Here is a 14,189-nt window from a genome sequence, read left to right as displayed (position 1 = left end):
TGGCCTCTCCCACTATTGATCAGCCTCACTTCGCTCGAGCGAGAGCGCAACAAGGCCTGTGAATCGCGCCCTAAGTATGGGATTTTTCAGTGAGAATCACCCTGAACTCCAAAAAATGACAAGTGTGAGTGGATTGCAATCTGGATATCGCGCCCATACACAGTCAGAAACCATGCCACGATTCCAGCATTTTGGGGGAGAATCACGCCCATCTTTATTCTCAAATATTATTTTCCTAAAATGAACTGTCAAATGATATACCTCATGAAACAAAACTTCACTTTATTCAAATCAAAAGATGTAAAGTGAAATACAGAAAGGTTCATTATAAGCAATATATAATCACAGAGAGGAAGTACACAAATGCAAAAGTCAAAGCAACACCAACTTTATGAGCAACTTACAACAGATTGGCAAGAGCAGTATATTATTTGATCTTTATAGATGTGAGCATTAAAAATAAAATTGTACAGCCTTATAAATTTGAAACATGTTGGATCTCAAAAGAGCTAAAATTACAAATTCTAACACAATTAGGATCAATTGCATTTTACGAAATTATTTAGGTAAAATATTGCTCATAAGATTCAAAAATAAACATGAGTTCACATAACAATATTCTAAATTTTTAGGAAGTTGGAGTTTCATAATTAAATGAACAGAGCTTGTTAATCTACAAGAAAGAAATTTACTAGTGTCTCCTGGCCCTCATAGTAATTTCCCATAAACCTAATTTATTAATCCTGTAAAGCCCTTTAAAATATTCCATGTATAATACTGTAAGTCACTGTGGAGTAGTCTTCAGTTCAGCAGGAAACTAGCTGCAGATACCAATTTCAAATTTACTTTATAAGCTTGCCTCAGTCAACAAAAACAATCCTGAAACTTGGATAGCTGCTGACAGTGACTGAAGAACGTTGCTGGGTGCCTTAAGGAGCAAAATCTAACCTGCAGCAAATCTAAATGGCCTCAATTGTAGCAGTTGGTTCCAACAATAGTAAGTTAGTAGCTAATCCACATTTTCCCCATTGATGGCATGTATGACCCAAATATCAAAGAGCTGGCCATAGCTACTCAATGAGTTCCACCACATAAAGAGGCAGACTTGGCATTGATGGAATGATGTCAATTGTGGTGCCCTACATTAGGAATGGTTCAATAATAAAGAGGCATCAATGATCATCCCAGGCAGTGAAGCTAGAAGAATAATCAGATAAATTGCGAGATATAAAGCTGATGCTGACAAAGGTGATTCATTACATCATTTACTGAAACCATAGTGGAAATTTCACTACCATACATGTATAAAAAAATTGTACTAAAATTTAGGACACACAAAAATAAACTCTCAATGCAATGAAATGCATAAAATTGCTTTGAATGAAGCATCAAGCATACTCTTACAAAAGTTAACAAACACACACACATTACACCATACATACCATAGCTGCATCCTCCTGTTTAGAACAAAGAACAATACAGCACAGGAACAGGCCCTTCAGCCCTCCAAGCCTGAACCGGTCATGACACCACCCTTGACCAAAACCCTCAGCACTTCCTTGTGCCATACCCCTCTATACCCATCCTATCCATGTATTTGTCGAGGTGTCTTTTGAACGCCATCAATGTATTTGCTTCCACAACCTCCCCTGGCAACGTGTTCCAGGCACTCACCACCCTCTTGTGTAAAAACCCTGCCTCACATGTCTCCTCTAAACATTGCCTCACAGACCTTTAAACCTATGCCCCCTGGTGACTGGCCCCTCCACCCTTGGAAAGAGTGCCTGCCCATCCACTCTATCCATGCCACTCAATCTTGTAATAATAACAATCTTTAAAAAAAATCTTTATTGTCACAAGTAGGCTAACATTAACACTGCAATGAAGTTGCTGTGAAAACTTCCTAGTTGCCACATTCTGGCGCCTGTTCAGGTACACAGCGGGAGAATTCAGAATATCCAATTCACCTAACAGCACGTCTTTCGGGACTTGTGGGAGGAAACCCACGCAGACACAGGGAGAACGTGCAGACTCCACACAGACAGTGACCCAAGCCAGGAATCCAACCTGGTACCCTCGGGCTGTGAAGCAACAGTGCTACCCACTGTGCTATCATGCCGCCCGGAGACCTCAATCAGGTCGTCCCTCAACCTCTGTCGTTCTAACGAAAACAGTCCAAGTCTATTCAGGCTCTCCGCATAGATAACACCATCCAGACCAGGCGACATCCTGGTAAACCTCCTCTGCACCCTCTCCAAAGCCTCCACATCCTTCAGTAGAATTGTACGCAATATTCCAGATGCGGCCTTACCTAGGTTCTATACAACTGTAGCATGACTTGCCAGTTTTTATACTCTTATGCCCCGTCCAATGAAGGCAAGCATCCCGTATGCTTTCTTGACTTGTCCACTTGTGTTGCCACTTTCAAAGACCTGCATGCCCAGATCTCTCTTGACTTTCTATATTCTTAAGAGCTTTGTCATTTACGGTATATGTTAGACCTACCAAAATGCATTACCTCACATTTGTCTGGATTAAACTCCATTTGCCATTTCTCTGCCCAAGTCTACAACCTATCTATGTCCTGCTGTACCCTCTGACAATCCTCAACACTATCTACCAATCCACCAACCCTAGTGTCATTCCCGAACTTACTAATCACAGCAGCTACATTTTTCTCCAAATCGTTTATGCACACTACAAACAACAGAGGCCCCAGCACAGATCCCTGGTGAACCCACTAGACACAACCTTCATTCAGAAAAACACCCTTCTACTGCTACCCTTGCCTTCTGTGACTGAGCCAGTTCTGAATCCATCTTACCACCTCACTTCTGATCTTGTGTGACATCACACTCTGTACCAGTCTGCCATGGGGGACCTTTACAAAGGCTTTACTGAAGTCCATGTAAACAACATCCACTGCCCTTCCCTCATCAATCATCTTTGTCACCTCCTCAAAAATCTTGATCACGTTAGTGAGGCACAACCTCCCCTTCACAAAACCATGCTGTCTATCGCTAACGTGTGCATTAGTTAGAATAGCTTTCCCATGAGCATATTCTTGATCGCCTGGGATTTGGGTCCCCAAACAAACAGTAGATCATGTTCATCTGTTTTCCTTTAAAAGTGTTAATCCAGAGGCTATATTAACACCCTTTAAATAAACAAAAATGCTGCACACAGAACAATTATAGTATGGCATTTCAATTGCATTTGAAATAATGTAAATTAACTTTCCACAAGTTTAAACATTCTAAATAACTTCATGTGAATGTTTTAAAAATCATTCCTACGGGTACTTTTCATGATGAAAATGCTGCTGAAAAGTTATTTTTAAACTACTGGCCCCACGTACAGAGAAAACCTTGTCAATATTTGGAACGTGAAACCAGTCAAATAGATTGCAATATTTATCTTTGTTCACCTTAGATTTGAAGCAATTAATCAAAGCGTCAAGTAAACTAAATATTTTTTTAAACAGATAGCATCACATAATTTATCGTAAAGCAATCTTAAATTATCTTTCTCTTTCAGCTGCTGAATGATGTATTGTGCATTTCCATCGTTTTCACCGCAGAAATATTTGTCTTGGGGAACATGTCAGAATAAAAAAAGATTACAAACGGAACTTCTGACTACCCGAGAAGGAGAAAGAGAAATTGTGCTGTGGGTAGTGGCTCAGCACTTAAACTTTGTTGTTCTGCACAAGTTAAGGAATTCAGCTGAGTGTTTTGAGGTAAGATGGAAAATGTTCATGACCGTGTTTGAGTTGTTCATTGCGGAGGGGTGAGGGGAGGTGGGAAGGACGAAAAAGGGGAAAAATTGTACAAACTATATAGTCGTGTGTTGGGAAATTTATTCCCCGAATTGTTTATGTGTTGTAACTTTTCATATACGTTTTGAATAAAATACATTTTTTTAAAAAAATTGTTGTTCTACTCTTGCATTTATATTTAGAAATCAGTGAATTATTGCCTCCTTAGAGAAACTACAAATTATGTTGTCGTCTTGTTACCACAAACAAGCAGGAAATTAGTCCTGTTTGCATATGATGTCGGATGATTTATTGATATCCAAAATAAATCAGATGGGTATAAAAAAATTCTGTAGTAAGCTGTTAAAAGTGTACTGGAATGTAAGTTGATAGTTGAAAGAGAAAATTAAGGCTAACGAAAACAGAATCCTTAATTGTCTTGCTCCAGCTTTAAAACACTTTAATATCAGAACTAAATGTAAAGCTTCTTGTATTAAGCCAGAGTTGTGAAGCAAGGTAGACTTGTTAGTTTAGCACTCAATTTTTATTTTTCATAGGTAGGATTACGGGGACAGGCCGGAGTGTGAGCCTAGGTAGGATGCTCTTTCAGACAGTCAGTGCAGACTCGATAGGCCAAATAGCCTCCTTCTGCACCAAAGGGTTTCTATGGATTCCATATGCTTTTTACTCCTCGCGGCATAGTTTAGTTCAGGTGGAAAATAATGCATGAAAAAGGTCAGATAATATGGTAGATATTGGACAGTTTATACTAATTAATCAATTGTACAGTGATACTGAACAATGTTATTCATTCAACTGTAACAATTAATTTATAGTGAAATGGCTTTGACATTGGTGGAAGTGTCTATTCAGCTGTTGTCCATAAATTGCTTGGCAATAGACTGGTTTGCTTTTAGGTAAGAAAACAAGAAGCAGATCATTTTTATTCAATTAATTATTGAGGCTCTGGTACAAAATTAAATCTGTCATCACATGTTCGTAAATCTCAATTTTAAAAAAAAAATTACAGATCCAAAATCTAACAACTGTATTGGTAGAATTTAAAAGTGGAACATCTGCAGTTTTTAATTTCACAGTCATAAAGTGTGTTTTTAGATTATTTAGATATATGCCTAATCCACATGACTTCAACAAAGTGATTTTCTGAGGTACAGCATTACTAAAGGCAAACTGAAGAGCTTTAAAATGTCTTTAGAAAGAGGTGGTTAGAATTTTAAATTCTCGAAATCCATATGGAAGCAGAGTCCATCAGATCTTTGGGAATTAGGTAGGTGTTTGACATCCGGAATGTTAGAAGGAATTGGAATGTGAACAGAATGGAGGGATTCGACAAGGTAGTTCATGTGGAGGAAAATTTGCATACGATTTGCATAGTCAGTCAAAATGGGTTGTTTCTACTCCAGTCAATTGTGGATGGCCTTCAACGTAATCAGGCAAGATAACATTGATTTCACAAACACAACTTTAAACTGAAAAAATACCTGCTATGGTTTAACATTTAAAAAATAAAAGTAAATAATTCAAGGAAGAAATTAGGGGACAAAAACTAACCTTCATAGGTACAAAAGATTCCGCAGTGATAATATTGACTGTGTGTGACATAGTGTAAAATGGATGCTGGTGAGTTGGCAGCCCATTTTACATTTTTCCCTATTTTTATTTCCATTGAAGTTAAATTTACCCCCGTGATTAATTTCAAACTTCCAAAAAATCAATTAACTTCAATTATGTATGTAAAATCATTAATCTCCACCTGGACAAAATATGTAATGTCAAAGAGTAAATTGTAATAGTCCCACCTAATATTCTTCCCTTAATTATCCTTCAGTCTTGAATCTTACTGGGGTACAGTTCCAAAACTTGCAGTTCTCCAGCGTGCTCCAAAATGGATGGCCATTTAGATGCGACACAGCAGTTATTTGCCTATGAATATCACTATCTGATCTTATTTCCACCCAATGTGCATGTTTTCCTGTGGGAAATTATATGATCAGAAATAGGAAACCTGAATGTTCCTACTCCTTCCTAGCCCAGCAAAATTGAAACCAATTGAGATGGTCCTAACTGTTGCTGAGTTTAAGTAACCCATCTAAGACTCACAAATAAATTAGCTACATTTCTGCTTAGAGGCTAAACACCAAGAGACAAGGCAGTATTATTTTCCACTAAGCCATGGGAGAGCTATAAAGGTGTTTATTTATTATACATTTTTTTTGTTAGTTACTTAGAGCCAGCAGAAAATACATTTGAAAGAAAATAATCTGATTGGTAACAGCTATCAACAATGTGAATTATAACCTTATTTACAATTCTGATTGCATTGTAAGGTTTGAATGGTCCAGTGTAATTTATATGAAGAGAAGTTCCAAAAGATTTTTGATGATCAAAGTCTTCATCATTAATTTATAATATTTGTATTTTTTGAATTTCTTCATTTGTCCTCTTTCTTAAATAGAACTGTTCCAGAAATTCATTTTGGTGGAGAGTCTGGATTATACCTAAATTTGTAGCCATATGGTCGTAGATGGTAAGTCATGTATTCCAAATAGTACATGGTCTTAGAATCAATGTAGTGAAATGACACTGCAAGATCAGAACAACATCCAGGCCCCTGAAAAGAAAACAAACAGTATCAAAAAATGACTCAAACGTGTAAATCTGGCATCAAATTTTAAACACAGGTTCACTCAATAGGTTAATGAGTCAATCAGCAGCAAACGTGGAAGTTAAACAGTCTGCGACTGGAGGAGCAACAAACGCCAGCAGCAGTGAATGTGTGGTAGAAAAATAGGATTTCAGGAGCGGGAAGAGGCAGAATGTGTGTCACAAACCTCTATCCTTACGAGACGAACGGCTTCGGGGATCACATATTCCCCAAATCCTTGGGAGAATGTGTGTTTCCCAGGCAAAGGGGACGGAAGGCTTGAACACCTCCGGTATAACGCTCACTTGGTTGGGTATCACCGAGTGCCATGTACCTAATGCCCCCGAAACAAATCAGAGTTATTTCACTCAACTCTGTGTGGACTCCCCCTTCTTGCAAGTACAAAAGTGTGTGTGGATAGAGAGTCTGCAGGGAGAGCGGCTGAGAGGCTGTGGGGCCTGTGTTGGGGGCATGAAGAGAGAGTGAGAGTGCAAATGCAAATGGCTTATTGTCACGAGTAGGCTTCAATTAAGTTACTGTGAAAAGCCCCTAGTCGCCACATTCCGACGCCTGTTCGGGGAGGCTGGTACGGGAATTGAACCGTGCTGCTGGCCTGCCTTGGTCTGCTTTAAAAGCCAGCGATTTAGCCCAGTGTGCTAAACCAGCCCCTGTGAGTGTGTGTATGGAGTGGGAGAAGTTGGAGAGTAGTAATAATAATAATAATCTTTATTAATGTCACAAGTAGGCTTACATTAACACTGCAATGAAGTTACTGTGAAAATCTCCTAGTCGCCACACATCATCACCTGTTCAGGTACACGGAGAGAGAATTCAGAATGTCCAATGCATCTAACAAGCACATCTTTGGGACTTGTGGGAGGACATCGGAGCACCCGGAGGAAACCCATACAGACACAGGGGGAACGTGCAGACTCCACACAGACAGTAACCCAAGCCAGGAAACAAACCTGGGAACCTGGTGCTGTGAAGCAACAGTGCTAAGTGTGTGTTAGAGAGAGAAAGAGAGCGCGAGAGAATGAGAATAAGCTATTGAATAGGACGATCAGCCATGTTCATAATGAATGGTGGAGCAGGCTCAATGGCCTCCTCCTGCTCCTATTTTCTATGTTTCGAGAGAGTGTATGTGAGTGTGTGAGAATGCGAGAAAGTGTGCGTGTCATAGGGGGAATGTGAGAGAGAGAGAGCGAGAGAGTAGGCAGAATCTTACCAGAATTTGGCAAGTGTCAGGCTCAGAAAGAAAACTGGCGTGTAACTTTCTAGGTGCACAGACTAATTTATTTTTCTCAGAATCTTGAGCATCTTAGGCTGAAATAAAAATGAATGGGTGTGGTTTACACCATCACTCTGGTGGGGTGGAGTCTCATGGAGCCAGTTCCAAAGAAATTGGTGAGCCAATTTAAACGGAAACCCCAATCAATACTGTAACCTAACAGACCCCAGCCCAGCCCTCCAACATTCGCCAGAAAACCCACCCCCTTATGTCCGCTCTCCCCTCCCACCCACCACACATCAATGCAACCCCCATTATGGGGCTCCCACTAGGGTCTACTCCTGGCACTGCCCCCTTGCACAGGAGGTACCAACCTGTGCCGGGGCAGTGCCCATGACTTTGCCTGTGCTGCCAAACCCGCTGTCGGCGAGTGCGGGTTTATTTAAGATGGTGACCTGCGAGTGTAAGTGTGTGAGAGATTGTGTGTATAAGTGAGAAAAAAGGTGTGTGCCCCCCCCCCCCCCCACCGAAAAAGCTAGATACGCCCGATTTAAAACAAGTTCATATCTGGAACATGGGGAGTTAAAGCTTACAAATAAGGTTTTGTCACCCTTCCCACCTTTTCAATAGAGTTTAATAAATAGCCATATGTAAATATTGAACAGATGATGTGAAATGAAAATGAAAATCGCTTATTGTCATAAGTAGGCTTCAAATAAAGTTACTGTGAAAAGCCCCTAGTCGCCACATTCCGGCACCTGTTCGGGGAGGCTGGTACGGGATGTCAAGCTGGTGGTTGGTGATGGTGATGTCAAGAGGCTGGTGATGTCAAGCTATTCGAGGAAATGCTGTTGTCAAAGTGCAAACATAGTTGGTAAATAATGAAACAATCATGATTGTACCCTCCTTTGTATTTTTGGTAGATCTGCACATGTGTTTATCCCAGTCTGCATTAAAAGATTTCTCATTATAACTAGTAGCCTAATATTCACGTGCAACTGCACTCTTGGAGGTCCATCCATTGTATTTCTTGTGCAAAGGACCATCTTTCGGCAAGATTACTCTACATCAGTTAGAATCTTAGCATTAAAGAACAATGAAATTTGTGAACTTCAAAGCAAAATGAAGAAATGAAGAAAATGGATGTTGCAATTCAAAAGTTATTCCTGTGAATAACAACTCATTGTTGAATAGTGATAGAGTTGAGCAAAGAACTGATCCAAGTAACATTACTGATGTATCAAAATCAGTAATGGGCAATAAGAAAACAACTGAAGCATTTGCAAAATTGGAAGTACAAATTATCAGCCAGACGTACTGAAATTGCAAAGTGATCTTTTTGAGTCAATGAACAGAGACTCTGATTTAAAAATGCTTGTCGTTGATACTACACAAGATAGAATTTACAATGCAGAAGGAGGCCATTCGGCCCATCGAGTCTGCACCAGCTCTTGGAAAGAGCACCCTACTCAAGCCCATGCCTCCACCTCATCCCTGTAACTCAGCAACCCCGCCTAACCTTTTAAACACTAAGGGGGAATTTAGCAGAGCCAATCCACCTAAGCTGCACATCTTTGGACTGTGGGAGGAAACCGGAGCACCCGGAGGAAACCCCGCAGACTTGGGGAGAAAGTGCAAATTTCACACAGACAGTCACTCGAGGCTGGTATTGAACCCGGGACCCTGGATCTGTGAGGTAGCAGTGCTAACCACTGTGCCACCGTGCCGTGTAGCAGTTGGAAGAAAGGCAAGTGAGCAATTTGCCAAAGATCTTTCATATTCTACTGAGAACTGGACTGAGATAGTTCAGGAATAGTTAAAAAAAAAGTTGAAGAGCTAGAGCGAACTATGAAACTTCAGAGAGGATGTGTTTGACATGGCTCAAACTGAATTGAAAAGAACTCATTTAAACTGGGTCTGGGAGAAACAACAAGATCACAAAAACCTGAAAGAACAAACAAAGCAATTTTGATTTGATTTGTCACATGTACCGAAGTACAGGGAAAAGTATTTTTCTGCGGCCGAGGGAACGTACACAGTACGTACATAGTAGACCAAAGAATAATCAACAAAAAGCATTGACAAATGGTACATTGACAAACAGTGATGGTTAGTGCGAACAAAGGGTCAAACAAAGCAAATACATGAGCAAGAACAGCATAGGGTGTCATGAATAGTGTTCTTACAGGGAACAGATCAGTCCGATACTATGTTGAGTTAACATAAAAAGCATCTCAACACTATTCTTGAAACAGCCAAAAGACATTTTGACAAGAGAAGAAATGAGATGTTAGCGCACAAAAATGACAATTTGATTGTGTTAAATTGAAATGTGAATTTACCACGTGAATTTGGAAAACGGACTTGAGAATGGAACTATGCCTACACGTGATGAAAAGGCCAATTGCACTGTAGACTTCAATCAAACATTATTTTCTGAGTTGAAAACTGGAAATCAGAAGAAAAAGGAACTCAAGACTTGAGTAAAATGTTATCATGTACATGAAATGAAATTAAAATCGCTTATTGGCACAAGTAGGCTTCAAATGAAGTTACTGTGAAAAGCCCCTAGTCGCCACATTCCGGCGCCTGTTCAAGGAGGCTGTTACGGGAATTGAACCGTGCTGCTGGCCTGCATTGGTCTGCTTTAAAACTCAGCTCTTTAGCCCTGTGCTAAACCAGCGATGCTGTTGAAGTTGTCACTGTTTTGGTTAAATCATTGTAATTATATATGACATGTATAATTGTGAACGAAGAAACATTTACTTGCATGATGTAATAAGTTATGTGGTTTGATATTTATCATGTTAAGTTTGTGTAAAGTGGATGTAACACCAGCGTAAAGAAATCTTCATGTTTATGAAAATTTCTTTCTTTCAAAGGTGGAGGTGTTTGGAAAACAAAGCTAGTTCCTGTTGCGGCTATGCGGAGCTAAGTCGCACATTCGGTGGCTCCCGCAAAAACTGACTTTTGGGCTCTCTTCAGGGTTCCCAACGGCACGTTTTCGACGTTTCCTGGTGTGGGAAGGAGATTATAACAGCTCCCTGATGGTATATGGCTTCTACTAGGAACGGGGCGACTAAAAAGGTGGTGGTGGACCCGAAGAAGGTGCGAGGGAAAAAAAACAAAATGGCGGCGGGCGGAGACCAGGCAGCGTGGATGTAGTAGGCGGAGGAGCAGCAGGAGGGTATTCAGCGCTGCTTCAGAGAGATTAAAGCGTACCTGCTAGAGCCGATGAAGGCTTCTATTGATAAGCTGCTGGAGACACAGACGGCCCAGGGGGTGGCGATCCGCGAGGCTCGACAAAAGATCTCCAACAATGAGGACGAGATCTTAGGCCTGGCGGTAAAGGTGGAACACGAGGCGCTCCACAAGAAATGGCAGGAGCGGTTCGAGGAGATGGATAATCGGTCGAGGCGGAAGAATCTGCGGATTCTGGGCCCCCCGAAGGGGCTGGAGGGGCCGGACGTGGGGGCCTATGTGGTCACCATGTTTAACTCGCTGATGGGAGCGAGGTCCTTCCAGGGGCCCCTGGAGCTGGAAGGAGCCCATAGTGTGCTGGCGAGGAGGCCCAAGGCTAACGAGCCTCCGCGGGCGGTGCTGGTGAGGTTCCATCGGTTCGTTGATCGGGAGTGTGCGCTCAGATGGGCCAAGGAGGAGAGGAGCAACAGGTGGGAGAACGCGGAGGTGCGAATATACCAGGACTGGAGTGCGGAGGTGGCGAAGTGGACGGCCGGGTACAATCGAGCGAAGGCGGTGCTGCACAGGAAGGGGGTGAAGTTTGCCATGTTGCAGCCGGCGCGACTGTGGGTCACCTACAAGGACCGGCACCATTATTTTGAGTCTCCAGAGGAGGCGTGGGCCTTTGTTCAGGCCAAGAAGTTGGACACAGATTGAGGGTCAGGATGGGCGTTTGGGGACTGGTGTTTTTTTACGGGGTGGGGGGGGGGGGGGGCCTTCGCTTTGCTCCTGGAATCGAGTTGCTGCTGCTATGGTCAAAGGGGAGCTGGAGCGAGTGGGGGGGGGGGGGGGTGCCGCTGTGGGGAACGGGCCGGGTGTGGGGTGCGCATGGCTGTCCGAGGAGGGGTTATGGCTAGTCGGCGGGGGTGGGGGGGCGGGTAGCCCCCTGATCTGGCTGATAACCTGGAATGTAAGGGGACTGAACGGCCCGGTTAAGCGGGCCCGGGTGTTCGTGCACCTGAAAGGGCTGAAGGCGGATGTGGTTATGCTCCAGGAGACACGCCTGAAGGTGGTAGACCAGTTAAGACTGAGGAAAGGGTGGGTAGGTCAGGTGTTTCACTCGGGGTTGGATGCCAAAAATCGAGGGGTGGTGATCTTGGTGGGAAAGAAGGTGTCATTCGAGGAGTCGAGCATTGTGGCAGACAATGGCGGTAGGTACGTAAATGGTAAGTGGCAAGTTGCAGGTGGTACTGGTCAATGTGTATGCCCCAAATTGGGACGATGCGGGATTTATGCGGCGTATGTTGGGTCGGATCCCAGACTTGGAAGTGAGGGGCCTGATAATGGGGGGAGACTTTAACACGGTGCTGGATCCGGCACTGGATCGCTCCAGGTCTAGGACGGGTAGGAAGCCGGCGGCGGCTAGAGTACTACGGGGATTTATGGACCAGATGGGAGGGGTGGACCCTTGGAGGTTTGCAAGGCAGGGGGCTAGGGAATTTTCATTCTTCTCACATGTCCATAAGGCTTATTCCCGAATCGACTTTTTCATTTTGAGTAGGGCGCTCATAGCTGGAGCAGAGGATACTGAGTATTCGGCAATAGCCATTTCGGACCACGCCCTGCATTGGGTGGACTTGGAGATGGGTGAGGAGAGGAACCAGTGCCCGTTGTGGCGCTTGGAGGTGGGGCTGTTGGCGGACGAGGAGGTGAGCGAGCTGGTCCGAGGAAGTATAGAGAGGTACTTGGAGACCAACGACAATGGGGAGGTCCGAGTGGGGATGGTATGGGAGGCGCTGAAGGCGGTGGTGAGGGGAGAGCTGATCTCCATTAGGGCCCATAAGGAGCGGAGGGAGCGGGGTGGAGAGGGAGAGGCTGGTGGGGGAGATGGTGAGGGTAGACAGGAGGTATGCGGAGGTGCCCGAGGAAGGATTGTTGAGGAAGAGGTGCAGCCACCAGGCCGAATTCGACCTGGTGACCACCAGGAAGGCGGAGGTGCAGTGGAGGAAGGCCCAGGAGGCGATTTACGAGTACGGGGAAAAGGCAAGCCGGATGCTGGCGCATCAGCTTCGGAAGAGGGACGCAGTTAGGGAGATCGGGGGAGTTAAGGATAGGGGAGGGAGTGTGGTTGGCATCAATGGGGTCTTCAGGGACTTTAATGAGGAATTGTACCGATCCGAGCCCCCACGGGAGGAGAGAGGGATGGGCCGCTTCCTGGACCAATTGAGGTTTCCAAAGGTGGAAGAGGGACTGGTGGCGGGATTGGGGGCCCCAATTGGGCTGGAGGAGCTGACCAAAGGGATAGGAAGCATGCAGGAGGGGAAGGCACCGGGGCTGGACGGTTTCCCGGTCAAATTCTGTAAAAAATATATAGACCTGTTGGGCCCGTTGCTAGTCAGGACCTTCAATGAGGCAAGGGGGGGGGAGGCTTTGCCCCCGACGATGTCCCGGGCACTGATCTCCTTGATCCTGAAGCGGGACAAGGTCCCCTGCAGTGTGGGTCTTACAGACCGATTTCGCTGCTAAATGTAGATGCCAAGGTGCTGGCGAAGGTCTTCGCCACGAGGATTGAGGATTGTGTGCCGCAGATCATCCATGACGGGGTTTGTGAAGGGGAGGAAGTTGAACGCGAATGTGCGGAGGCTTTTGAACGTTATCATGATGCCGGCAAGGGAGGGGGAGGTGGAGATAGTGCTGGCGATGGACACTGAGAAAGCCTTCGATAGGGTAGAGTGGGGGTCCTTGTGGGAGGTGCTGAAGAGGTTCAGGTTTGGGGAGGGGTTTGTCAGGTGGGTTAGGCTGTTGTATGAGGTCCCGATGGAGAGTGTGGCCACAAACAGGAGGAGGTCCAAGTACTTTTGGTTGCACCGAGGGACGAGGCAGGGGTGTCCCCTGTCCCCCCTACTCTTCGCACTGGCGACTGAACCTGAGGTAGTCAAGGAACTGGAGGGGGTTGGTGCGGGGTGAGGAGGAGCATAGGGTGTCGCTCTTTGCGGATGACCTGCTGCTATATGTGGCGGATCCGGTGGGGGGAATGCCGGAGGTAATGAGGATTCTTAGGGAATTCGGGGACTTTCCGGCGTACAAGCTCAACATGGGGAAGAGCGAGCTATTCGTGGTCCACACAGGGGACCAGGGGAGGGGGATTGGCGAGCTCCCACTAAAAAGGGCGGAGAGGAGCTTCAGGTATTTGGGGGTCCAGGTGGCCAGGAGCTGGGGGGCCCTGCATTGGCTTAATTTCACAAGGCTAGTGGAGCAAATGGAAGAGGAATTCAAGAGGTGGGACGCGTTGCCAGTGTCCTTGGCGGGTAGGGTGCAGTCAATCAAAATGACGGTGCTCCCAAGGTTTTTGTTCC

At 44.6% G+C, this 14,189-nt stretch overlaps 1 protein-coding gene across 4 annotated transcripts in view; it reads right to left on the bottom strand.

The window, feature by feature from the left end:
* Nucleotides 1-258: 258 nt before the first annotated feature.
* Nucleotides 259-14,189, bottom strand: part of LOC140425143 (glycoprotein-N-acetylgalactosamine 3-beta-galactosyltransferase 1-like) — an 81,983-nt gene continuing 68,052 nt past the window's right edge. For 3 of the 4 annotated variants that reach the window (XM_072509073.1, XM_072509075.1, XM_072509074.1), the window contains one exon: nt 259-6,389. In XM_072509073.1, coding sequence (XP_072365174.1) covers nt 6,370-6,389 — 20 coding nt within the window. In that variant the 3' untranslated portion in view covers nt 259-6,369. The remainder of the gene's footprint in view (nt 6,390-14,189) is intronic. The other variant, XR_011947772.1, reaches the window with a different exon arrangement.

Source organism: Scyliorhinus torazame, chromosome 6, assembly GCF_047496885.1.
Source record: "Scyliorhinus torazame isolate Kashiwa2021f chromosome 6, sScyTor2.1, whole genome shotgun sequence".
Taxonomy (NCBI): domain Eukaryota; kingdom Metazoa; phylum Chordata; class Chondrichthyes; order Carcharhiniformes; family Scyliorhinidae; genus Scyliorhinus; species Scyliorhinus torazame.
The sequence above is the reverse complement of the archived record's forward strand: the minus strand, read 5'-3'. Positions and strand labels throughout refer to the sequence as shown.